The sequence below is a fragment of the Anabrus simplex genome, chromosome 8 (assembly GCF_040414725.1).
Source record: "Anabrus simplex isolate iqAnaSimp1 chromosome 8, ASM4041472v1, whole genome shotgun sequence".
NCBI classification, from domain to species: Eukaryota; Metazoa; Arthropoda; class Insecta; order Orthoptera; family Tettigoniidae; genus Anabrus; species Anabrus simplex.
The window spans coordinates 31836672-31864284 of NC_090272.1; the positions used below are offsets into that span (position 1 = coordinate 31836672).

Below are 27613 nucleotides of genomic sequence, written 5' to 3' on the forward strand. Positions count from 1 at the left end.
GGTACTACAATTCCCAAGGAATAGTACAGTACAGTATACAATGAACTTTGCTGGAACTCAGTGTGAGTGGCAAGTCTGTTCAGGCAGACGATTAATGAGTTGGGTGGTTTTCCACACTGCATCAAATTGCACAGCATCTAAGTGAAACAGATAAGCGTGCCCAATTACAGTATTGTACCGGACTGTTGCCTATGATGTATAAGGATCCAGATTATTTCTGTAACAGATTGACAAACAACCCGTTTTCTGGGGCCTGATCTTGTGGTAAGAAAGCACGGTATCGTGCTTGGATGCACTGTCTCCAGGCATGCGATATTGGGCTCTTATTTTGTCGAGGATGTTGCACAGGATCCAAAAACAGTCAGCCAGGTTATCTATCAAGACCTTATTAACCTTTGCAGTACAGAGTTTATTCACTGCTATGCATACCCATCCTGAGTTTCCCTCGATGTTTTGCAGTGCCAGAAATGGGCAAAGTGGCTGAAAATATATGACAAATACAGTATTTATAACGTTACTGAAGAATCGTCCGGCTCCATGGCTAATTGGTTAGCGTGCTGGCCTTCAGTTACAGGCGATCCCGGGTTCAATTCCCGGCAGGGTCGGGACTTTTAACCATAATTGGTTCATTCCGCTGGTATGGGAGCTGGCTGTACGTCTCGTCTTAATCATCATTTCATCCTCATCACGACGCGCAGGTCGCCTACGGGAATCAAAGCAGAAGACCTGCATGTAGAGAGCCGAATTTGCCCTCGCCATACGCCATTTCATTTTTTCATTGAACAATCATGGAAGGAAAAACCTTCAACTACCGGGCGAGTTTGCCGTGCGGTTAGGAGCATGCAGCTGTGAGCTGGCATCCGGGAGATAGTGGGTTCGAACCCCACTGTCGCCAGCCCTGAAGATGGTTTTCCGTGGTTTCCCATTTTCACACCAGGCAAATGCTGGGGCTGTACCTTAATTAAGGCCACGGCCGCTTCCTTCCCATTCCTAGGCCTTCCCTGTCCCATCGTCGCCATAAGACCTATCTGTGTCGGTGCGACTTAAAGCAAATAACAAAAACAAAACAAAAAATCCTTCAACTTATCTCTTGGCGCATTCGCCAGAAATGAACAACTGGGTGATCAGTTTCCACAGATTCATTCACTGCAAACTCTTTTTCACTACCGGTATCGATAAAAGCCACATGTATGAACATGTATGAACATTCCCAACAATGTCTAAAATATCCTCCTCCATCATGCTATCATTACGCATTACATATAATGTAGAGACATATAGGAAGAAAGAAGACAGCTGTCAAGATTGGACACAAGGCAGAGAATTATCGACTGTCGTCTTCGCAGGGCACTGCCCAGCTCTGTGTCTAAATGGTTAGCATGCTGGGTTGCTGGCGTTTTGACAAGTGGTTTCAGGTTTTGTGTCAGGGATTTTAACCTTCATTAGTTAACTCTTGTGGCTCGAGGACTGGGTATTTGTGCCATCTTCAACATTAGATTTCATCATCGACCAAAAGAACATAACTTAATTAGAATTAATTCTGCGAAATGATCCATAAGTCTATAGAGATAAAATAAGAGTTTTGTCTGTACATTGCTCAGAATATAAACAGAATGGTATTTCTGAATCGTTCGTGTCGACAGTAACAAGGAAACGCACTTTTTCACTTCCCGTCATCTCTGTCTGTCTGTCTACCTGTACGAGCATCACAAAAAATGGCTGAAGAGAATTTAATGAAATTCGGTACGTAAAGTTAGGAAACAAGTCACTACAACCTGGGCTATAAATTCATTTTATTTGCGCGGAGTGGAATGTTAGTTTAGTGGAAGGCCTACAATTCAGTTCTCAAAAATCTATGTTATTTTCGGTCTTATCGATAAATACTACATAAATAAATTTACATAGAATTACATTTCCGATATATGAAGTTCATAACCCTTAATGATCATTTATATCTCATACATTTTTACCGTACCGGCTGTAATAGAGATATTCGAGAATTTCGATTTTTCTTGCTGCCACAAGAAAATGGGTGAACAGAATCTGATGGAAATCGGTATCTTCCACCGTCTCCCCACTCTTGGTAACTCACTACCCGATATCGACATATTCACACCTTTCGCATCCTTCAAACAAAATATTAAAAGATTCCTCGATCTTTCTTCTTCCTTATTCTGTAACCGATACTTGCCAGTTATCGTTCCCGTTGTTGTAACATTGTTATTGTTAATTATTAGTTTATTGTTGATACTTAATATTGTTGCGTATACCTTTGTTATCTTTTATACTTATTTAAACGTATTATTAGTGTAAAATGGCCCTTCATAGGCTGTATCTAATAAATAAATAAATAAATAAATAAATAAATAAATAAATAAATAAATAAATAAATAAATGTAATTTTAAACACCTATGTTATTGTGCAGTTTAATAAAATATTCTCGCATAGTGAAGCACGGGTACACCAGCTAGTAGCCAGTAAAGAAAGGAAGGCTAATGAATAAAGAATTAATAAGTAGCAAAATAAGAGAAAATAAAGTAAGCACTTGTTCCCATAGTCACATACCCTAGAAACCTGCACGTCGAGGATTGGAGACCTTAGTAAACTGCTGGCCTGTGAAATGAAATTTCTTATGAATCCCACGCAGAAAACATGGCACGATTATGTAAGAAATGAGAATGGAAGATTATGCTTGGGGGTGAAGCACCCCGTGGAAGAAAGATTAAGGTCTGCAAGACTTAAATGGTTCGGTGATGTAAAGAGAACGCCAGGCACTCATGGAACAGACAGTCAGCGGAAGGTGACCTGCTGGATGAACGAGGAAACGATGGCTGGAACAACTGAAGACAGACATAGAGAATAGAAGAGGGACTGGAGCATGATGATGGAGAGACGACGCTGATGAGAGGTTCAGCACCACTCTACCCGGCATGATGAAGATGAAATTAAGCACTAACGAAACTACGTATATGTTGTGTATTCAGCCCAAAGGCTGCTTTGATCCTCCACAGTTGTCATAGATTATTTTTTGCTAGTTGCTTTACGTCGCACCGACACAGATAGGTCTTATGGCGACGATGGGATAGGAAAGGGGTAGGAGTGGGAAGGAAGCGGCAGTGGCCTTAATTAAGGTACAGCCCCAGTATTTGCCTAGTGTGAAAATGGGAAACCACGGAAAACCATCTTCAGGGCTATCGACAGTGGGGTTCGAACCCACTATCTCTTGGACGCAAGCTCAGAGCTGCGCGCCCCTAACCGCATGGCTAACTTGCCCGATACAGTTGTCATAGATAGCCTAGATGTCACTGAAGAGACATACTAGGGAAATGAGCAGCGAGGTCCTTTCCCGTTGTTTTCCTCACCGGGCCTGACGTTGCTATTACATATCAGTCTGCCAAGCCCACTGAAATGCTTGCAACAATCGACCCTATGAGTAATATTTTCACACCATTCATAGCAGGGACTGACTGTATAAGGAACGGCATTACTAGCATCGCTCACACCTCAGTCACTTTCATAGTGTCAAAGCCAAGGATAAGACAGAAAGATCAATGAACGTAACAAATTTGTTCTAGTCCATACCAGAAGACGTAGGTCCTGCCAGCAAAGGCATGTAAACACTGTTGTCTTTAAGTGTAATCTTTTATTTAATGTAGTGACAGACCAAGGATAATCTAATGCATATATCATACAAATATTCTTCTTCTTCTTCTGAATGTGAAGAAGAAAGTGTTGGGACAAACAGAAACACCCAGTCTCCGAGCCATAAACATTAATCAGACGCGATTAAAATCCCCGACCTGGCTGGGAATCGAACCCGAGACCCTCTGCACCGCAGGGTGACTCAACGCTGACCATTCAGGCAAAGAGTCGGACATGTAGAGCGGATGGGAGTGTTGTCCTACCTGTGCACTGACGAGGACTCCCACTAGCATGGTCTGGTCTAGGACAGGCACATGCTGGTTCATCTGGCACAGGTCGTGCACCATCAGCCCGAAGCCCAGCATGAAGCCGAACACGTGGGTCCACACGTTCATCGTCTCGTTGGTCCAGTGGAACACGCTGGAAACAGGAATAGATTAGAGCTCGGGTTTCTATATTGTAAAAACCTGGAAAGCAACGGCAAACTACCTCACTCCTTGTACGTCACATTGTGGCTCTGTCATTGGTTCTTACGGTTTCGCTGTAACTGCATAACCGTCGATAGTGTTTGAGGAGAACCCAACTGGCTTTTAGTAGACATGCACAACCGGCTGATACTGGGCAGTGCCTCTGCCATCCTCACAGCTCCTCCCCGACCGAATGCGAGATCAGCGATTCCACAAAGTCACCGGCAAATCCAAGGAAACTATCGTCTATCCCGAAAAAATCTTTACAATTTCTATCAAAACTTTTCTGGAGGAAGGTTTCCCCGTTTACACAGACTGTTCTTCCATGGCAGATGTCCAGCTAGCAGGCGTCTTGAAGTTCCCCCAAATAAATGTGACATTTTAAATTGTGTGCTCTTTCGGTTTTTTTTAAAAAAAATTTATTTATTCTTTTTCTTTCTTAATCCGTTTATCATTCAGGGTTTGGTTTTTCCTGGGACTCAGCGAGGTATGTACCCTCTACCGCCTCAAGGGCAGTGTCCTGGAGCGTGAGACTTTGGGTCGGCGGATACAACTGGAGAAGAGAACCACTACCTCGCCCAGGCGGCCTCACCTGCTATGCTGAACGGGAGCCTTATTGGGGGGGGGGGGGAATCAGAAGGAATAGACAGGGAGGAGGGAAGGAAGTGGCCGTGTCCTTAAGTTAGGTACCATCCCAGCATTTGCCTGGAGGAGAAGTGGGAAACCACGGAAAACCACTTCGAGGATGGCTGAGGTGGGAATCGAACGCCCCCCTACTCAGTTGACATCCCGAGGCTGCGTGGACCCCGTTCCAGCCCTCGTGCCACTTTTCAAATTTCGTGGCAGAGCCGGGAATAGAACCCGGGTCTCCGGGGATGGCAGCTAATCACAGAAACCACTATACCACAGAGGCGGACCTATTTATTTATTTTTATGCTTATAATGTACTAGCTGATGTACCCGTGCTTCGCTACTGAATTCTACATTGTATACAGAATTGTAGGTTAGGTAGAGTACACGTTGTCAGCAAGACTGTATTAAATTGCATAGCTCTTACTGTTACCCTAGAAATGCGACGGATAAATCACCAAACGTCTTTTCTCATATGAAGACTGCGTTAGGGAATTTTCATTGTAATGGTAGGCTCGCTTGCCTACCATCATTAACAATCAGGTTGGGAAGTTTTCATTATAATGGCAGACACTCACTCCCCATCTGCCTTTTTACATCCTCAGAAAGACTGTCTTAGTGGTTTTCCCAACTGAAATAAACATAGGTCACTACAATGACGTCAGTAGGAATGGCGCGAGTAAAAGCAATGATTTCACATGAAATACTCGATCAAATGAAAAACCACACGTTTTCGCATTTTAACGAACAATACTACGCTGCCGATCTAACAGTCCAAAGTTCCAGAGCTGGAATGATCAGGCCGCAGACAGCCGTGATACGTGAAAACTGAACACTCTTAGTAATTTTTCGAGGGGCGGGGGGCGAATAGTGAAGATTCTCAGGGCAAAAACTATGCCCTTTTACTAATCTGTTTTCTAGGAGTACCCGATGAGTCGGAAAATCTCAATTCACTACAATGGCGGCGGAAAAATCTACCTGACTTGGAGGCATTTTTTTCCTCCAAGCCAGAAGAGAAACCCCCTCTTCACTGCTAATTTTGAATAAAATGAATGTAGAATTTAATAAAAGTGAAGAGGAAGAAGTTCTTTTTAAGAAAAGGCTCTTTTCAGGGTTGAATTTTGAGTTACTTAGTGAATTGTGGTGCTATAATTTGGAATATGCCTAAATTGTAATTCTAGACCAGGTCATACTACTACTAAGTGAACCTTTGCCTTAACAGTGCACACTGCTCATTCAAACCAGCACGTCAGAGTAGGGATCGAATAGCTGGAATACTATGATGAACCAGTGAGTTACGTACCAGCAGAACGGTATCAAAAAATGTATAAACCAGAGGAACGACATGCTAAAGAAGAAAGTTTTCTAACTCCCCAGCTATTTCCCGCCAATTTTCAGTCAGGCTGTTATACTCGGTACGCAGCAGGAATCCCGTCTATCCGAGTTGAGCGGCAGCATAAAAGACGAAGAACATCACCACAAACAATGGTCAATTTAATGTTATTGTTGATCAATGTCATGCGTTTACAATATTGTAGGCCTTCACATTTAGTTTTCTTCCGACTCTGAAATACCACTCTTATCATAGTCGGTACGGTGAAAATGAATAAAACATAAATGGTCGGAAATTGTATTCTCTATAAGTTTTGTTATGCAGTACTTTTCGATAGGACCAATAACATGGGTATTTAAAACTTAAATTTTAGGTGCCTTCCCCTAAACTACAATTTCATACAGGGCGAATAAAATTCTTTATAACTTGGTCTAGTTTCTTATTCCCCAAATCTATACACCGACTTTTTTTATTAAATTCTGCTAACCATTTTCTCGTGGCTCGGCGTTGATATGGACTTGGCAACAAAAATACGAATTCATTAATATCTGTGTTATCAAAGCCGGTACGGTAACAATGTATGACATAAATGATCGGAAATTTAATTCTATATAACTTTAGTTCTGTAGTATTTATCGATAGGACTACTAATAATATAAATATTTGAGAATTACATTTTAGGACTTCCCCTAAACTACCATTTCACTCAGCGTGAGTAAGATGATCTATGGCCTAGATTGTAGTAGTTCATCCCCCGTCTTCACATATCAATTTTCACTAAATTCTTTTCAGCCGTTTTCTCGTGATGCGTGTGCATACCTACATACATACATACATACATACATACATACATACATACATACATACATACATACATACATACATACAGACAGACAGACAGACAGACAGACAGACAGACAGACAGACAGACAGACAGACAGACAGACAGACAGACAGACAGACAGAAATTACGGGAAAGTAAAAAGTGCATTTCCTTGTTACTATGGACATGACCGATACAGAAATACCATTCTTTTCAAATTCTGAGCAATGTACAGACAAAACTCTTATTTTATATATATAGATGTTTTGCCAGTGGTTCTGGGCGATGCAAGGACAGGAAAGGGTTACGATTGGGAAGGAAGCGGCTGTGACCTTAATTAATTTGCCTGGTCTGAAAATGAGGAAACCACAGACAACCATGTCTATGGGATTCGTACGCACTAACAGCTAACAGCTGCATGACGCCGCCACTCGCTCGGTAGCTAGTTTCTCTTAGCTTCAAAAGTCATTATTTGCAAGGACGTTGGCCATTTTCTGCTTCACAGCATTGCAACATTTTCCACTAGCTGTGTTCACGCGTTTGATGGCAACATCTTCAGTCTTCTACAGAGCTGCATGGAGTGCGTTTCTGTCAGCTTGCATTCAGGAGATAGTGGGTTCAAATCCCACTGTCGGCAGCTCTGAAGATGGTTTTCCGTGGTTTCCGTTTTTCACACCAGACTGTAGCTTACTTAATGCCACGGCCGTTTCCTTCCCATTCCTAGCCCCTTCCTATCCCATCGTTGCCATAAGACCTACGTGTGTCGGTGCGACGTAAAGCATGTATTGTTGAAGCTCACCTCTCCAAGCACAGCCGGGTGCACATGTGCCCGCGGTAGCCTGTCCTGATACCAGGGTTGAACTTGGTGTGTTCAGGAGCGTCCTCCCACCTCAACAACGGAACGCTAGCCCATATTTTGTCATCTTCGTAGTAGTGATCTTCTTCACGGTTTTCATTTCTGCCACGTTTCTGCAAGCATCGAAAAAGGAATGAGGTAGAATGTTACACATTCACATAAGAGTACGAAGTAAAAACTCAGCCACAGACGAAATTGACAAGCAAGTAGCTAAATGGCGGGAAATAAAATGCTTCCACACGGCAGCTGAGGCCATGGCATTATTATTATTATTATTGTACCGGGCGGTACACCCCTACGCCGCAGTTTTAAATCTTGCGCCAATAAATCCTCCTCTACAGGAGAAACTCTGAACTTTAAAAACTGGATCAACTCATAAGTTTCTCAGAAGATGTCACTACCGTAAATTTTGTGATTACGAAGTTGTCAATACTGTGTGGATTTCAACTTGTTTTGTTTTCCATTGATCAAGACGTTTGGACATTGTCTCATAGATGTCTCTACAAAAAAAGGTATGATCATGCACCCTGGTGCGAAGTGAGGGAACTTTCTTGAAGATATTTTGCACTCATAAGTTTTCTTATTGCTACATTTCGTTCTTTCATTTGTGGGTTGGCAATATTAATCTTTTCTTTCCGCCAGTTTTGAAGTTAGCCAATCAATTTTTTCTGTAATTAATTTTTGACCAATCGTGTCTTTCTTCTTCGATTTTGTGTGTAGCTGTGTACTGTAGCCAATAAACGCCTGTGGGTGTGTCTTAATTATTCATGAAAGGTCTCGAATCTTCCCCGAGGGTATAAAACCTGCTGATTTTCTTGTCTCTCGGCCACTTCATCAACTCTTCAGCTCTTCAATAAGGTAATGGCCATTTAACATCTTTATTCCTTCCTAGCTCAGCAGTTTAACCCTCGGGAAAGGTCCGAATCCCCTTTACAATGTAAACTATCGTTCCGACATGTAATTTTTCTTTGCCGTTTGATGTAAAAAACTTCATTAAAATCTGTAACAGCAATTCGGGGATAGAGAGTGCCTTACCCTCTCGAGCTCCCCTTCATATTGGTTTGAGGTGACTACGTTTTGTAACAGGTTTTCTTCCTTTCTGTAATGTCTTAAAATTTTCTTATACGAGTCTCCTTCATAGTTTGGGAATAGCCTCTGTTTCATCGGCCTAGTGCCTCTTAGGTTTTAAAAGGTTTCATGTAGGAGTGCAAGTACACGCCTCCATTCTACTTGGTGTTGCGGGCCATTTACTTAACCTGTTCTTTTCTGCTAAGGCCCAGTAGGTTGGGTACAAGATACCCCCGTTTCCTTGTAAGTTGTTCCTTGAGGGCAGTTAATAGTAAAGTCTGTTATGGCCTTTAATAGGCTCAGAAAATTGAGAGCAGGTCAGCTCTTTTATTTGAGGTAAACGGGCCTCAGAGAGGCTTGATATTCAAAGTTGGGAGTAGGTGCTCCATGGTTGGAGGGGTTTTCTGCCCTTTGGTAAATATGTGGTTGTGAACTGAGAACTCAGAAATTGTAAAAAAAGAATTGGCTCTTGAAGCCCAAATTGTTAATTTGTCTCTAAATCTTGGCTTTCCTGGTCTTGTACCTGATTGTCGGTTATTTGTTGACTTGTTGTTATTTGTTAATTTTTGAATTTCTATGTGAAAATTGTTAAGTTTTGATGTTTTCGAAAATATAACCTTTAATGCAATTTTAATTCATATCTCGGCCTTGTAGTTAGACCCATTCACCCCGGCACCTTCTTTCACCTCTGCCGATCCACTAAACCACGGTAACAATTATTATTATTATTATTATTATTATTATTATTATTATTATTATTATTATTATTATTATTATTATTATTATTATAGCTGCCTCTGTGGATCCGTGGTAGAATGTCGGCCTCCGGATCCCAAGATAGCGGGTTCAAACCCGGCAGAGGTAGTCGGATTTTTGAAGGGCGGAAAAAAGTCCATTCGACACTCCATGTCGTACGATGTCGGCATGTAAAAGATCTCTGGTGATACATTTGGTATTTACCCGACAAAATTAATTAAATCTCAGCCATAGACGCCCAAGAGAGATCCGGTTTACTCGAGGTCCGCTAGATGGCAGACAGAGTAAACCGGAACGTCGAAATTGACGAGCAGACAGCCAGATGGCGTCAATTCGAAATGTCTGCAAACGGTAGCTGAGGCCATACGATTATTATTATTATTATTATTATTATTATTATTATTATTATTATTATTATTATTATTATTATTATTATTATTATTATTATTATTATTATTATTAAATCGCACGGGCTTCTTTCAAGCCATCAGCCATATCTCTGTACTGTTCCCTTCTTGTCAACCAATTCTTTACGCTAACAGTGGTGGTAAGGAGTTTCTGTTCGGAACGCACAAGTATTCTCTACGAGCACTGTATTACTACTAGTCGAGTTACGCCCTATTTCTGGAACGTCAGATATCGAACCTATAGCGTTATCGAATAGTTAACTTGTGTTTTTGCGTTGCACGAACGTAAAATACATCTATCGGATCCATAAACCGAAAGCTAACTTAGAGGTCCCTGAGCAAGAGATCTATTGGTTAACTTAGCGGGCGCATGCACAATACCGTATTGTATATCGGCAGCTATTAGGGGACGGTTGCCAATATCGCACCGGCTCTTAAATCGCACCACCACGTTTTTAAATATACCGGTCATATTGATGCACTACCTAGTGATAGTAATTTCACGGCCGACTGGATCCCTCGCTGCACTCCTTATACCGGCCTTGACAATCGCTTGTGAAGTCCAGCATAAAGCTGTAATTGGAAAGTTTCACCATAATGCCACTGGAGCGCTGGCCTCCTAAGTCACTGACAGGAAGCTGTATAGCGCAAATTACCGCATTTTCAGTTTTATTTATATTGTTTTGCTGTCGTAAATGTTGGCAATGTGTTCGCATTGAAGTGTTTGTTGGCTTGATGTTGAGAGCTGATAGTTATGCGCTAATCAGTTTACTTTTTATTGTGTAGTGTGGTGATTGGTTTTTAAAAATTGTGTTTACAAATCTTGGAATATGTCGTATTACTGTGCGTCTTCTTGTACTTCGAACATAAATTTTATGCAAACAAGATCACATGTAATGAGTGGCTCAAAGTGATTTTTCACCGTAACTTAATCCTAAAAAAGAATTTTAATTTATCCGCTAATTCGTTTTATTTAATTCTGCAGTGATTTGCTTTTCTTTAACTGTGTTTGGAAATGTTCGAATACGTATTGCTGTGCGCCTTTTTGTACTTCGAACAGGACTAAACTACGGAGTGTCTCAAAGCAGTTAGCACTTTCATCTTAGTTTTCTGTTTCTATTTAGGGTATTTATCTTCTTTCTCTCTTTCTTAATCTGTTTACCCCTCCAGGGTTGGTTTTTAGAAAGTCCATTCCGCTCATAACAGGGACCACAGGAAGTGGTAGTGGTGGTGGTACAACTGGGCAACATTTGTCGCACCAACGTGGAGCTCAAAAACCATTAAGTATTCGTGGAAGGAAAGCAGTAAAGTAGAATCTGTGTTTGTGGGGGCTAAGTGAGTGTCCATATAATTTGTATGTGTGATTTTGGGGGAATCATGGCTGCACAAGGTGAAAAGGACATGAAATTACGTAGCGGAAACTTAGTAAAGGGAGGCGAGACGCTGAATTCTAGGAATGTTGTAGATGAAAGTATTGAAGTAGATAAATCGGTAGAGAGTGGTGGGAGCATGGAAAATAGCACAGAATCTGATGTAGCTAGGATGGAGGGCGAGAAAGAAAGTAATACGAATAGTGATATGAATATTCAACAACTGTTTGTGATGATGCAGGGGATATTAGAGCAAACGAAAGGGATAGATGAAATTAAGAAAACAATAGAACAGACTAAAACCGAAATTAGCAAAGAAGTAGAGAAAACACAGACAGAGATTAAAGAAAATAGAAAGGAGATAGAACGGACGAAAACGGAAATTAGCAGAGAAGTGAATGCTAGGATGGATGCTTTAGATCATAGATTAGATGAAGCACTAGAGCAGCAGAAACTTTTTGAAAATCAGTTAGCGGAACAGGAGATGAGACGCAGCCAACATGAGAAAGTGGTAGAAAGAAAGTTAACCGAACATAAAACCGAAGTCATAGAGTTGGTAGAGAAAGAAAATAGTAAAGTTAGAGAAAGAGTACAACAACAATACGATGATCTGTGTGGTAAGGTAGAGATTAATGCCAAAATATGTAATGAAAAGTTTAAGAAAGCAGAGGAATATGCTATTGAAATTAAAGCCACCAATGAAAGACAGGAACACATTGCAAATGACGTAGAAACTAGAGAGAAAAGAATTAATGAACGTATTGAGAGATCGGAGGCACTAATACGTAAAGAAATCAGAGAAAAGCAAGGTAATATAGGAAGTCAGTGCCATGGTACAAATTTCATATATGAAACTGATTTACCTAAATTCAATGGGAGGCAGACAAACCCTTTAGATTTTTTAAACACTGTTAAGAAACGGTTTGAAAAGCGAATAGAAGAAGGAATCATTGAATGGGAAGAAGCGTTAGAAATAATTGGTAAAGCTTTTATTGGGGAAACGAAATCATGGTTTGCGGTGTATAAGAGCAGCATGACCAGTATGGTGGAATTCCAGAAATATTTCACGGAAAAATTTTGGAGTGAAGCTATACAAAGCAGGGAAAGAGAACGCATTGTCTTTGGGAAATTTAGGCCACACGAAGGAGTATCTATGACCGTATATTTTTTGGCCCACGTTATGATTTGTAAAAACGTAGATGGGATGTCAGCGGAGAGAGATATTGTTAAGTTATTACTCAGGCATTTTCCCAACAAAATCCGCGAAGCTAGCTGTATGCAACAGATAGAGTCTATTCAGGGAATGGAAAGATTGCTAGCAAGTTTCGATGCGTTAGGAAATAGTAATAGTACACGAGAGCACAGAAACTATCAACCACCACCCAGAAGACAAGAACACAATCACCGTGGTCAGTTTCAACCGAGACAACAACCTGTAGGTAATCAGTCACACCAACAAAATAGGAATGTTCAGAGGGAACGTAATGTAGAGGAAGGTACAAGCCGAAATCAGGATACAAGGAGACAAAGTAATTTAAACTGATAGTAGACGGTAATGAGAGATCAGATTATCAGTCTTCAGTACATGCTGCGAGGAATCGTGTAATGACGCACATGGATTATGATCTCGATGTTAGAGATGAGTTATTACGGGAGGTGGAAGTAAATCAAGTCGATGCTGGTAGTAAAAGTGAGAACCCCGTTGTTACGATCGTTATATGGAGGGCGCAGTATCAGGCTTTATTGGATTCAGGCAGTCAAAGATCATGTGTAAGTTTGAAGTGGTATGAGGACAGAAAGAAGGTGAATATTGAGATTGAAGAAATGCCTGTGAAATCCACATATATCGCCACTGCTGTAGGTAAACGATCCAAGCAAATATGTAAACAAGTTGCCATACCTATTTGTATTAACGGGAAGTCGAAAATTCAGATCTGTCTTGTTATTCCGAATATTATATTTGATGTTATCTTGGGATCTGACTGGCTAAGTTTATACTCAGCTCGGTTAAATTACAGTGAGGCGATAGTATATTTAAGGTGGGATAATGAGGATGTTAAAGCCTCGTGGGATGCCGAAGTTCAGACGAAAGTGGAGGTTTGTAACATGTGGTGTGTTAATGAGGTTTCAAAAGATGAAGGAGAGAGAGCGGATTTTAAGTTGTGTGAAGTGTGGTTAGAGGAGAACCACGATGATGCTTTGAGAGAAGCGGTAGATAGTAGCAATTTGGAAGAAGGTCAGAGGGACCGATTGTTGTATGTGTTGAGAGAACACAAAGAAGTATTTTCATCGAAACCTGGCAAAACACATGTGTATGAACACTCATTTTCAGTGCTGGATAAAAGTATATTCGCTGGACCGAGATATCCGATACCACATAAATATGCTAAAGCGGTAGACAATCAAATTGAAGCTATGTTAGAGGATGGTATTATTGAAGTTTCGAGTAGTCAGTGTGTCAATCTTTTATTGAGTAAAGCGACAGGTCTTAGTTGTAGTAAGATTATTAGTGTCAAGTATGTTCAGGAATTAGGTACGCCTAGTAGGTTATTATCTGATAGCGGATCTCAATTTACCTCGAAGAAGTGGAAGGCTGTGATGACAGAGTTAGGTATCACACATGTTTTTTTCCTCAATTAGGAATCCGCAAGGGAATATGTGTGAACGCACAATGAAGTAATTAGGTAGGATGTTTCGATCTTTAGTTCATGACAAGCACACTGCGTGGGTTGGTTCTTTAGCGTTGATTGAGAAATGGATTAACATGGTTCAACATGATAGTACGAAATTCACTCCATTAGAGGTTCATTTTGGCAGCAATCCAAGGAATGAGCTGACAAAAGTACTAGGTATTACACAGGAACCTCAGCGGGACTCTCAGATATATGTCAGATTAGCGAGAGAGAATTTGATTAAAGCGGCTGAGAAGCGTAGCAGACAGCAGAAACGTCAGGTGTTAGACGAATTTCAGGTAGGAGATTCTGTTCTGTTACGTGTTCCCATGCTCTCGTCCAGTGAAGAGAAGGTGACGAAGAAATTCTTTTTGTTGTATCAGGGTCCATTCCAGATTCATTGTCGTGTTGGTCCTTGTGCATACAGATTGAAAGATGGTAATCGTGTCATGTTGGGCACTTATAATATTCGCTCTCTGAGACGATATAGTTCTGCGAATTAAGTGTAATGTCTCCCAGGTGTTGTTTTGATAACATTAAAAATACTTGAGTTGGAAAACGTGAATTCATGTATAGGTTGTGAACCTAGACCTGACACCATTGTAGAAGCCATGAGTAACTTGGGATTTTTTTGAAACTGCAGAAGGAAATTAATGCAATAATTTTCTAAGTAGTATATATTTTTGCAATGAAAACAAGAAATTGCTTGCGGCCATCTAAGGGAGGTAAGCCACGTGTGATTACGTGTGTGTGTGGTGTATATATTATGATAACCTGGAACTGCCGAACACTTTGATGGTGAAGTGCAAAGATAGTGTTATTTACCTGTTGTAAATATTATGAGTGTTGCTGACAAACTTCCGCAAGAAAATTGGCAGGATTTATTACTAATGTTATCCGGTATCGTTGAAACAGACACTCTACAGTGAGATACAAGATTTCGTTATGTATGTTTTTTACTAAGTGTTTGTAAGATGTAATGATGTGTATATCAGCCATTTTGTTGTAGTGTGTTATTTATATATGTTATATCTGTAAATAACAGGAGGGCGTATGTAACCGTCCAGGCTTCTCCAGCCCTACTAATTTAATATAATATCATTTTACGGGATATCTTTTGATATCAAGTTTATCCGCCATCGGCAATTATTTGTAATAACATATTTATTCAACGTCAATCATTTGTAATCATGGCATTTTGGAATCATATTGTATGTATGATAACATCGTTTTATTGTTTAAATTATTATATTATGTAGGATAAGAATTCATTATGTTGTAAATACGGTCAATATGTTGAGACATAGTTGTTTTCATTTCATCTCATGTTTGTGTATACGGAGGGTTATTCTTGAAGCTTGGGATTTTGCGTGAGTCATGGGTTTATTTTATGACCAAGGCTAGTAAACAGCGACCCGTGCGCGAGGCTTGCAAGCTGGTCAGCTATATCATCGCCATGCCTTCTGGACTTGTCGAGGAAGATGAAAAGGGGAGTTGATGCTTCGATCTATCGAATCAGATACTTCGTTGTATATGAGTTTTGAGATTGAACTGTTACCAAGAGTGGGGGTGAGCCCGGATATATACTGATTCTCAACACGAGAACGGGACCTTACAACCGTACAACCTTACGACCTTACAAGCTTACAACCTAACGAGGTACTCCATCACTACTACTTCTACTGTGAACATCTACTTTGAACGACGTGATTTGATATTTGAAACAGTGTGTGGTCGCTCCGCGACATAGTATTTTTGTACAATGTATTATCACTTCGATACAGTACTTAGTTGCGGTAATGTTATCGGATCTACGAGAAACGAAACAAGCTTATGGCTTGTGTGATATTCAGTAAATATTGTGGACGAAGAACTATGTTTAGTTCAAGTCTACGGAATTTTGGTACAAGTCTGTACCGTATAAATAGTATAGCTCAGTTGGTTTGAAATTTCTACTAATATGGAAAAATTCATATCTCTGAATTTTCTCCTCATACGATCAACGCTGATCAGTTATTACAAGTATAGGGCCAATGTCTAATTTAAAGACTAGGCATGTAGGGAGTGTTAGTCCAGATAGCCCGTACCATATCAGAGAAGGAAGGAAGGATGTCCATGGAGCAGAGTCTACATCGAGAAGAAGAGAACGAGTAACCACGGAAACCTGATGACGTCAACGAAAGCTGCAATTGGTGAGCTTCAATTAGATAAAGCAAGCAATAGTAAATTCAGTAAATTCTAAATCCCTCCACGCTTTAAGGAAACTTTTCCGATTCATCTCATTTTTTCTATAATAAATTCATTTGTATTTTATATTGCGTTAATTTTCTTTCTTAAGCGAGACTTAATGGTTAATTATTTAAAATCCTACCCCTGTGATTTAAGTATAAGTCTCTATGCTAGTAAATGTACATTTTGGTTTACAGTTTTATTTAAAACATTACATAGAGAAATGGGGAACCATGGAATGTTAATTGTTTCTATTTGCGTGGCAATTTGCGGGCAAGCCACAAATAGTTTATTTAATATTCATGTGTCCCAAGATAATAACTTTCATCTCCCCAAGTGTTTTGACGAGAGGGAACAGTTACAATGTTACATCGAATTCAGTCAGAAAGACATATCTTATCCCATAAACATTGCAGTCGTGCTTCGACTCAGCCTGTCCGGTTTTGTTCAACACAGATCTGCGAAATTGCGTCTATAGAAGGTCGTTCGGATCTCTGGTGACGAGTTTGAAGGTCGCTGCATCAACTTGAGCACGTCAGAACGGGGAGTGATGATTCACGTCGGTACTGAGAACGTGTGGATGGAGTTTTGTGACATTAGCTACAACTATGCCGAAGCGGATTGACCCTTACTGGGAGGGCTACGTAACAGCCCTTTCCGATGATAAATATAGCTATTGTGCAATACAAGGAATGTGCAAGAAACGTGATTTCTTGATATCAAAGACCGGGATCAGTGCTGTATTGATTAAAAATGACAAAGGCCGACTGGGCTTAATTCCAGGAGGGGGGGGGGGGGAGGGGGTGCAGGCAAATCCACCACCAGCCACTAGCCGTACACCAGAAGTGGTCAGGAAAGTGAAGGGCCTTGTCTGCTCCCCAAAGGACTATCGCATGTAAATTGGGGACATGTGTTTCAATAGTTAACACCATAATGAACAAGGATCTGCAATTAGAAAACCGGCATAAGCGCCGAGTTCACAAGCTGTTGCTTCGTCATATTTCGGAACGTCGCACTAACGCAAGAAAGCTGTATGAGGACTATCTTGTGGGGGACAGATGGAAAAATGTGCTGACATTAGACGAAGCATATGTGTACCTTAGTGACTGCAACAAACCCCGCTCAACACTGTATAAAGAATGTTAGGAATGTTTTCCCTGGGGTTTCGTGCTCATCGCTGCTACAATGGCAAGTAAACCGTTCGCCGTGTCGCTAATAGTGTGAAGGTGAACTCGACATAATACCAACAAGATGTTTTAACATCCATTTACAAAACAGATATCCCAGCAGTGTATGGAAGGACGAGAAATCAGGTATGGGTACATCAAGATAAAACATCTAGCCACAACCCTCGTTCGACTCGTCTGTTCTTAGAGAGAATGGAGATTGAAACTGGAATCCGTAAAATTCGTTTTACTTACATTGCGGTGAAGGCATGCGATGGGTCACCCAGGGACTTTTGTGTATTTGGACTCCTAAAAAGGGCCTTGGGAAATAGATGTCCATGCATTATCAATGGGCTCCGTAAAGCCTTTCAGGAGGAGTGGGATAAGATGCAGGTGCTAGCTCTGCGAAAAGGTCTGCTGCAATGGAAACTACGTTGTCGGGCTATCGCTAGAAATGCTGGCTTTCCAATTGAGCATGGTCGTTGGTGGAGACATAAGCGAATTACCCTTCAAACATCGTCCCGAGAGATCCCGAACGACCTTCTGTAGGCCCTATAACCAGGGGCGCCGACTCCGTGGGTTGCTACAGTACTCTACCAACCCCCAAAATGCTTGTGGAGGTGTTCAACAGCCCCCACAAACAGAGGGTAATGCACGGAACAAAAATACCTTGGTATTGTTTAGATTAACAACTACGACGGAAAATTAAGAGTCGCACTTTTTCTTTCTTTCTTTCTTTTTCTTCTGTTATTATCAATTTTTATCTTTCTTCCCTAATATTTTGCTTACTTTATTTTATTATTATTATTATTATTATTATTATTATTATTATTATTATTATTATTATTATTTTGCTATTGGCTTTATATCGCACCGACACAGACAGGTCTTATGACGACGATAGGATAGGAAAGGGCAAGGACTGGGAACGAAGCGGCAGTGGCCTTAATTATGGTACAGCCCCAACATTTGCCTGGTGTGAAAATGGGAAACCACGGGAAACCATCTTCAGGGCTCCGACAGTGGAGTTCGAACCCACCATCTCCCGAATACTGGATACTGGCCGCACTTAAGCAACTGCAGCTATCGAGCTATCCGAAGTGAGTTATATGGATGTTTTACTTTATTAACTAGATCTTATTCATGTCCGCCTCTGTGGTGTAGTGGTTAGCGTGATTAGCTGCCAACCCCGGAGGCCCGGGTTTGATTCCCGGCTCTGCCACGAAATTTCAAAAGTGGTACGAGGGCTGGAACGGGGTCCACTTAGCCTCGGGAGGTCAACTGAGTAGAGGGGAGCACGATTCCCAGCTCAGTCATCCCAGAAGTGGTTTTCCGTGGTTTTCCCCACTTCTCCTCCAGGCGAATGCCGGGATGGTACCTAACTTAGACCACAGCCGCTTCCTTCCCTCTTTCTTGCTTATCCCTTCCGATCTTCCCATCCTCTCCAAGGCCCCTGTTCAGCATAGCAGGTGAGACGGCCTGCGCGAGGTACTGGTTCTCCTCCGCAATCGTATTCCACGACCCAAGGTCTCACGCTCCAGGACACTGTCCTTGAGGCGGCCGGGGTGGGATCCCTCGCTGAGTCCGAGGGAAAAACCAACCCTGGAGGGTAAACAGATTAAGAAAGAAAGAACGAAAGAAAGAAAGATCTGATTCATCCTCCAGAACTTCATCAAGGTTAATTGATTGTTGCTAAAGATCGCTTTAACTACCCACGTTTTTACAAGTACAGCAGCACGTTCTTTTTCCGCCCTGCGAAAATTGAAAACTTACCATGACACAAGGAAAATTGAACGACAACGCAATCGTGCAAGTCTGTAACCAAGAAATAAACTGAGCCTCGAAACTGTGGCGGACATTTTCAACAAATGATCGGTAGAGGCCTGCTCTCTTTACGAGACGGAATTAGAAATTCCGCAACGATTTTGAATTTGGTACAAAAGAATGAAAAACTTTCCGTTTTTCTTTTGTTATTTCACTAACAATAAGTGTCAAACTGGAGGCAATTAATTTTTTTTAGTTTGGTATCATTCTAAGAGAAAACTAAATTGTTATGGTTTCTTTTTACCTGAAGATTTTAAGAGACACAATTTGTATTTCCATCCTTTTAGTTTACATATATTTAAAATGTACTGTAAAATCACTTACGTGTTCATAATTAAAACACACCTTTGACTTTTATGTGGATTTTTATTGGTACTCATTCATTATTGTTGAAAAAGCGCACAAGAAACCAACAGTTTATGTTTTCCAACTAGTATCGCTCATTAAAATATTCTTCAGGTAAGCAACTCCATGATGAAAACATCCTAGGGATATGAGCTACAGTACGAAGTGTAGCTAAATAAAATATAATAAAGTATGAGAATATATTCTTTATTTATTCCTAAAAATTATAATCATTTTTTTAATCATCGTTATCTGGTCGATTATATTGGCAGTTTGCTTTCTTCTATGACTACGGGCGCTAATGTGAGTCAATGAGAATTTAACTTAAGCCCTTATAACTAGATCCGGTGTGGACATTTCTCAATAAATCGCAAAACGCCTGAGGGTATTGTATGTACCAAGGAACACATTACAGAAATAGTTATGTAGATAAGTTAATTTGGCTAGGATTTGAATTAAAAAGGAAACTAGTAAAGAAACAAGCGGTTTTTGGCAGTTTTTCCGGAACTGCATTTAGACCGAAAATTAATTTCATTTTTTTAAATATTTGACAGAGCTATGCAAGACTCACAATTTGAAATCTTTGACATTTTTCGGGACCTTCCCCCACCCGTTTTGGATTGTGGGTTAGAGCGCCCCTGTCTAGAACACTCAAATAGTCTGTCTATGTTGGTGGTCAACGAGTAACAGAATACGTACATTTCTCTTGTGTGTAGGAGACATACTGTACCTTGGAGCAGGTTGTGGTGTGGTGCGCCATGGCCATCTGTAACACAGAAACCTCATCAGTTAATATGTTGTGGTGGTCGTTATTAAGGGCAAAACTGCCAGCACTATTTATGGTGGTGGTGGTGATTATTGTTTTAAGAGGAAGAACAACTAGGCAACTATCCTCTATATAACACTAAAATATGGACATCTAGATACATACATGAAGATATCGGCCAAAGAAAGACAAGGGCCCGAAGGGCGTGAAAATGAAACACTCCCAATGCCTCGAATGCTCTAATACCGTCGGGGTCGGAAAAGAACAAGAGTTGACCAAGGGAGGTCGGATAGGATAGATGAAGGTGAAGAGTTTGACACAAGTAAGTGGAAGCAATGCCGCGACTCGGCTACAGGCCCCGTGGTCGCCAGCCCATGCTCCCAAGTTGAGAGTACCTGGGGCCTCTTTCAGTCGGCTCTTACAACAAGCAGGGGATATCGCCCCCACCCACAGGGTGAGGTAAAACAGGAGGCGGGAAGTCTACATGCTAATTGCCGGCCAACTACATCGGTAAGAACGAACCGTCTTCAGAATACTGGGCTCACATCTACACATCACAGGTTTTCCGCGACACAAGGAGGGAAAGGGGCGGGCGTGGTCTTAAGTAAGGTGCCTGCTGTGAATATGGGGAATCACGCAAAACCATCGTGAGGGCTTCCGGTGGTGTGATTCGAACCCACCGTCTCCCCAATGCAAGCTGACAGCTACGCGACCCTAACCGCGCGATCAACTCACTAGGTACTGAGAGAACAACGGCATTTCACTCAGTTCAAGAAACAACTCTCTAGCTTAATATCGCTATCATGTCGCGGGACTTGTTCTTGCTGAAGAAATACCTGCCTAAAGAGTTGGAGCTGTAAGGTGCGACTTTCGAACAATTGCTCCTTGCTCAAGAACAGAAAAACAACATGAAATAATAATGTCCACCTCTGCGGTGTAGTGCTTAGCGTGATTACCTGCCACCCCCATGTGGCCCGGGTTCGATTCCCGGCTCTGCCACGAAATTTGGAAAGTGGTACAAGGGCTGGAACGGGGTCCACTCAGACTCGGGAGGTCAACTGAGTGGAGGTGGATTCGATTCCCTCCTCAGCTATCCTGGAAGTGGATTTCCGTGGTTACCCATATCTCCTCCAGGAAAATGCCGGGATGGTATAGTTGGGGACAAAACATGACGGCCTCAGTCCCTGGAAGCGACCTGGAAGCCAGTAGTCAATCACACCCTGCACCCTGCTGAGTTAACGAGTTCTAAGTGATCCTTGTTTGTTTTGGAGAGGCTGCCAAACCACTTCCTTCCTCACTCTCTGTAGTATTTACCCTTTCTTCGTGTAGAGTGCAGTAGCCGATTTGGCAACTCTGGCTGTAGTAGAGGTAGTAAATCCTATAAGTCGCTATTAGACACCGAGCTGCCGCTGGAAAGTAGTGGTGTGAGGCGAGGTCTTCATGATTAGTCCCCAACTATACCTAACTTAAGGCCACGGCCGCTTCCTTCCCTCTTCCTTATCTATGCCTTCCAATCTTCCCATCCCTCCATAAGGCCCCTGTTCAGCATAACAGGTGAGGCTGCTTGGGTGAGGTACTGGTCCTCCTCCCCAGTTTTATCTCCCGACCCAAAGTCTGAAGTTCCAGAACACTGCTCTTGAGGCGGTAGAAGTGGGGTCCCTCGCTGAGTCCGAGGTAAAAGCCGACCCTGGAGGGTAAACAGATTAAGAAATAATAATAATAATAATAATAATAATAATAATAATAATAATAATAATAATAATAATAATAATAATAATAATAATAATAAACACGCTGACGTACTGGGAAATGGAACCTGGGAAGATAAAGAAAATATCCAAATTCAAGTATCTCGGGGAATGGATACAGTTCAAAGGTCTTGATAAAGAACCGAATTAGTGTAGGATCAGGAAATGGAATTACCGGTAACTTACAAACTCACACAAAACGTATACAACAAAAAATCATTGTTGATAAGAACAAAATTAAGACACTGCAATAAGACCAGAAGCGCTGTATGCATCGAAATGTCTAATCCACAAAAAAAAAAAACCCGAAGGTGAGGTGATGAGGAAGACAGAAAGGAAAAGTTTAGGTCCTGGTGGCCGTGATTGTTAAGACGTTGAAGTCTAAACGGTCAGACACCGAGATTAGCCGGTTCGAGTCCCGCTGGTCGAAAAAAATTTCACCTTCAGAATGTTGGCCGGCAGGGTAGGGGAGGTGGCGGTATACAATTTCTAATTACTTGATTGTGTGCCAAATACCTGGATTAAATTCCAAACCTCTCCGCAGTGTCCATATGGAGTGAGGACATACAGCACTGTTGATGGTGATTCGTCCGTCGGATGGGGACGTTAAGCCTTGAGCAGACCCCTTTGTGCCATTCGACAGGAGTAGGCTATGTGCCGGCACCGGGTTTCACCCTCTCCCTACTATCATATATCACGTCATTCATTTCATCTCATTAACTCCTCTGATGCCGTTGACGTCAGGGCAAACAAACAAACAAACAAACAAACAAATAAACAGTTGGGTCCTAGGAAGACAGGTGACATCTGGAAGAAAAGAAGGAATGAAGAACTGTACAAACAGATTAATGAACTGACATGAAATGAAAAAGAGACGACTGAAGTTTGCTGGACAGATTCATCGGATGAGTAACGACAGATTGGCGAAGAGGAAATGAGAGAACAACAGAAACTGCTAGAGCACCACAACTTGGAAGAAATAAGTTATCAAAGATCTAACTGAACTACAGTAGGTCTAAACACCGAAAGCATGTTGGACAGAAACACATTCCGGAAAATAGTTGACAGGCACAGGGAATTTCAGGAACGAAATTTACAGATACATCTTATGGCCAACGATAGGATAGGAAAGGGCTAGGAGTGGGAAGGAAGCGACCGTGGCCTTAAGCTACAGCCTGATGTGCAAATGGGAAACCACGGAAAGCCATCTTGAGGGCTGCCGACAGTAGGGTTCGAACCCACTATCTCCCGGATGCAAATTCACAGCTGCGCGCCCCTGACCGCCCTAGTAGCCAGAATTCTCTGTGTCGGTGCGATGTAAAGCAAATAAAGAAAAATCGTTTCCTTTCTACGTAAGGGCTGCATCGTACATCTGCTCTAATCTGCTTGGTCTACCCCTACCGTTCTTACCGCCTACACTTCCCTCAGAAACCAACTGTACAAGTGCTGGGTGTGTGTCTTAAGATGTCACTTCTTCTTGTCAGATTTAGCCAGAACGTTCTCCTCTCACAATTCAATTCAGTATTCCTTCATTCGTGATTTGATCTATTCATCTCACCTTCAGCATTTTTCTTTAACGCCACATTTCAAAAGCTTCTATTCTCTTTCTTTCTGATATAGTTATCGTCCATGTTTCAGTTCCATACAATGCCACGCTCCGGACGAAAGTATTCAAAAATGTCTAATTCCTTTATCAATGTTACAAGTGAGTAAATTTCTTTTCTTAAAAAATGCCTTCCTTGCTTGTGCTAGTCTGCATTTTATGTCCTCCTTACTTCTGCCATCGTTAGCCGTTCTACTGCCCAAGTAACAATATTCATCTACTTCCTTTAAGACTTCATTTCCTAATCTAATATTTCCTGCATCATCTAGCTTTGTTCGACTGCATTCCATTACTTTTGTTTTGGACTTCATTATTTTCATCTTGTATTCCTTGCCCCAATTCAGCAATTCCTCCAGATCTTCTGCAGTCTTAGATAAAATAACAATATCATCGGCAAATATCGGGGTTTTGATTTCCTCTTCTCAGATTGTGATTCCCATTCCAAATTCTCCTTTGATTTCCTTTACCCCCCTCTTCTATATAAAGATTGAAAAGGACTAGGGATAAATAGGAGCCTTGCCTCACGCTTTCGTGTTATCACTTCAATTTTATCACGCCTACTCCTGCTTACGCTTGTTGTTATATAAATTTGTCAGAACAGTGCACTGAAACATCTTCAATAACACATCTGAGCACACAACTGCCTTTTCTGATGAAGGTGACAGCCGACATATTGAGAGACTGGAGGCCAAATAAGACACAATATTGTCGTGCTGAAAGTTGTACAGACCCTACTTGAGCATTTGATTTGATCGGTATTTGTGCACTTGTATTACCATCACTTATTTCATTATGTACCGTACGTATTATGAAGGATTAAAACAGAACAGTTTGTAAGAAGGGGAAAATATTGTTATGTTGAATCAATGGCGTACGATGGCGAGACTTAAACCATTCGCATTGCACTGAAACAACTGAAACTTCATTTGCAAAGATCTGAGAAAGAAGTCATACCATTCGACTCAAAAGTTAAAAGTCTAGTGTACAAGTCTGAGTGATCAGTAGAAAGCCGGGGATGCACCGAGGGTAAAACAGCCACTCTACAGTCGATCCCAGGTTACTGCCTAATCGAAGGTAACGAACGAGCTTAACACTTGCCAAGAAGGGTGCCAAGGTGCCAGTAATTACCAGTGTTGAAATACCCCACAATGATTGTCAGAAAATTATTTAATCAATTTCACCATCATGCTCTGGAGAAGAGAACATGTGGGAAGTCGTGGAAAGAAGAAATCTCGAACATCCTTGACTGATCACGAAAAGATTCTTTATCGCTTTGGCCTTCTTCTTTGTAACCAACCTCCGCTCTTCTAACAACCAAGAACAACTGTGACCGCTACTTGGAGGTAAGAAGACTCCTTCAGCCATTCCTCCTTGGTTGCCTTCTAGTGCCTATCTGTTTCATTTTTAGTCACCTGCATTCCTTTCTTGCCAATGGTAAAACACATTTGTATCAAAACCAATAGAAGTGGTGGTGATTATTGTTTTAAGAGGAAGTACAACTTGGAAACCATCGTCTGTTAACGTTAATCAGAGTGAAAGAATGGAAGGGATCCGACATTTCAAAAAATGAAGGTATCGGTCAAAGGAAGATAAGAGCCACAAAGGTCGTGAAAATGAAAGACTCACTAATACCGTCGGGGTCGGAGAAGAAAGGAGTTGCCCAAGGGAGGTCGGATAGGATAGATGAAAGTGAGGAGCCTGGCACAAGTACCGGTAAGTGGAAGGAATGCCAGGACTCAGCTGGGGGAACCGTGCTCACCAATCCAGGCTAAAGTTCAGTCGACCTTTTAGTCTCCCCTTACGACAGGCAGGAGTTACCGTGCATGATGTTCGGTAGCCCCAACTCCTAGATCTATATATTTGATGAAAAGTATACTTCCATAGTAAATAGTATTAAAAATACCTACAAATTAAATAATAGAGTCCACCCTGATAGCACTGGCATAGCTTAGAGAGACTTTTGGATGCCTTCTTTTTATTCGCCAGTGCTTCATTTCTGGGGTTCGTACATGATGCTGACAGAAGCAGCAGTGATCAGTGACTTTAGATCGATATTGATCGATGTTGATAACAGAGAAAGTTCTTATGTATGTCGACCCAGACCTGCAGCAGGATCGCAGGGACCATCGTTCACAGCACTGGAAACTGATAGGGAGGAAGACACTGCATCCTTGGTACCTTCAAGTAGAACGCTACAACAGTGGCGACGCATAGGAAACACAGTATAATCGATAAGTATGCGTTATCACTCTGAGCGTGTCACTCAGAAGTCCTTGGATCTAGATCCTTGAATAAAGTAAAAATCTGGCGAAGAAGAGCGTTGGAAGCAGTTGAGCACTTACCTGTTGCCGCGGGGCAATGCTGGGGCAAAGAGCAAATTCAGCCGCAGCTGATAACAGAACAATAGCTGTTCGATTACGCAGCGAGAAGGAAAGGTCACGAGTGTTAAACCCTGGGGTCATGCCTCTAATTATCTGCCCTGATCGTTGTACTGGAAGTGGGGACTAGGTAGACTGAAAGTCCTGGAGAACCCTACGGGTGGGGATGGTACAATAGAGTATCCCCTGCTTGTCGTAAGATGCCCCAGGGGCTCTTAACTTCAGAGTGTGATGGGCGACCACGAGCCCCTTAGTTGAGTCCTGCCATTGCTTCCACTTACTTGTCCTAGGCTCCTTTCTTTCATCTATCCTATCCGACCTCCCTTGGTCAACTCTTCTTCTTTTTCGACCCCGACGCTATTAGAGCATTGAAGGCCTAAGGATTCTTTCATTTTCACGCCCTTCGTGGCCCTTGTCGTTCTTTGGCCGATAATTTCAGTTTTCGAAGTGTGTCGGACCCTTCCTTTTTCCCCCTCTGATTAGTGTTGACGCAGTACTGTATACCACCACCTCACTGGAGGCGCTGTCCACGTACGCGCTCTGCAGATTGTGAACGGTGCTGAGTCCAGGACAGCCCTTCAACTGTCCACTTCCGGAGTGTAATCGTTAGTGCCATCACCTCCCGTCCTCGGAACTGATAGAAACTTAGGGATGGTGGGACGGCTGTATGTGGTGGAAAAGGTTCACGCAGCTGAGTGAGAGTGTGCCTCATCCCCGAGGCACGAGAACACTTACTCTTCAACAAACATATCTTTCTTTTTACAACTTGCTTTACGTCGCACCGACACAGATAGGTCTCTTGGCGATGGGATAGGAAAGGCCTAGGAGTGGGAAGGAAACGGCTGAGGCCTTAATTAACGTACAGCCCCTGGCATTTGCCTAGTGTGAAAGCGGGAAACCACGGAAAACCATCTTCAGGGCTGCCGACTGTGGGGCATCTCCCGGATACAAGCTCACAGCTGCAAACAAACGTGTTCCGATAGAAGGCACTCCATTGCCATATCAGAGTTACAACCATTTAGAGAGTTTTTAGTTTTTATCGTCGCTCAGAGATGTCCACCGTGTTCTTCCGTACACGGCTTTTCTTATTGACAACCCAATTGTCAGCGCCATTACAAATATAAAATACTGGAGAAGAGACTGGGGCGTAGCTCCCCTTTGTCAGTTCCTCCCAAGGCTGTCAGTAATTCTAAGAGTACGCCATCAGTTCCTCTTTCATAGCTCCGGCAAATTGTGACAACAGTTCATCAACATCGACAGGCTTTTTTTCCTTCTTAAAACACACACACACACACACACACACACACACACACACACACACACACACACACACACACACACACACACACACACACACACACACACACACACACACACACACACACACACACACACACCATTGTCATCATACAATTCCCGGGTATGTTCCTGCCTTGTCTCCTTCTCTTAGAAGTGTTTTTCCATCTCAGCTCTTAATCATGCAGTTAGTTTGCCTTTCTCCAAAAATATTCTTAACTTTTCTATCATGC

The 27613-nt window shown here is 41.9% G+C and overlaps 1 protein-coding gene across 1 annotated transcript in view; it reads right to left on the minus strand.

Moving 5' to 3' along the window:
* Positions 1-20352, minus strand: part of LOC136879282 (progestin and adipoQ receptor family member 3) — a 47539-nt gene extending 27187 nt beyond the window's left edge. The window contains exons 1-3 of the mRNA XM_067153104.2: positions 20320-20352; positions 7696-7865; positions 3907-4063 (exon numbers count right to left, since the gene is read on the minus strand). Coding sequence (XP_067009205.2) covers positions 3907-4063; positions 7696-7865; positions 20320-20349 — 357 coding nt within the window. The 5' untranslated portion in view covers positions 20350-20352. The remainder of the gene's footprint in view (positions 1-3906; positions 4064-7695; positions 7866-20319) is intronic.
* Positions 20353-27613: the final 7261 nt, after the last annotated feature.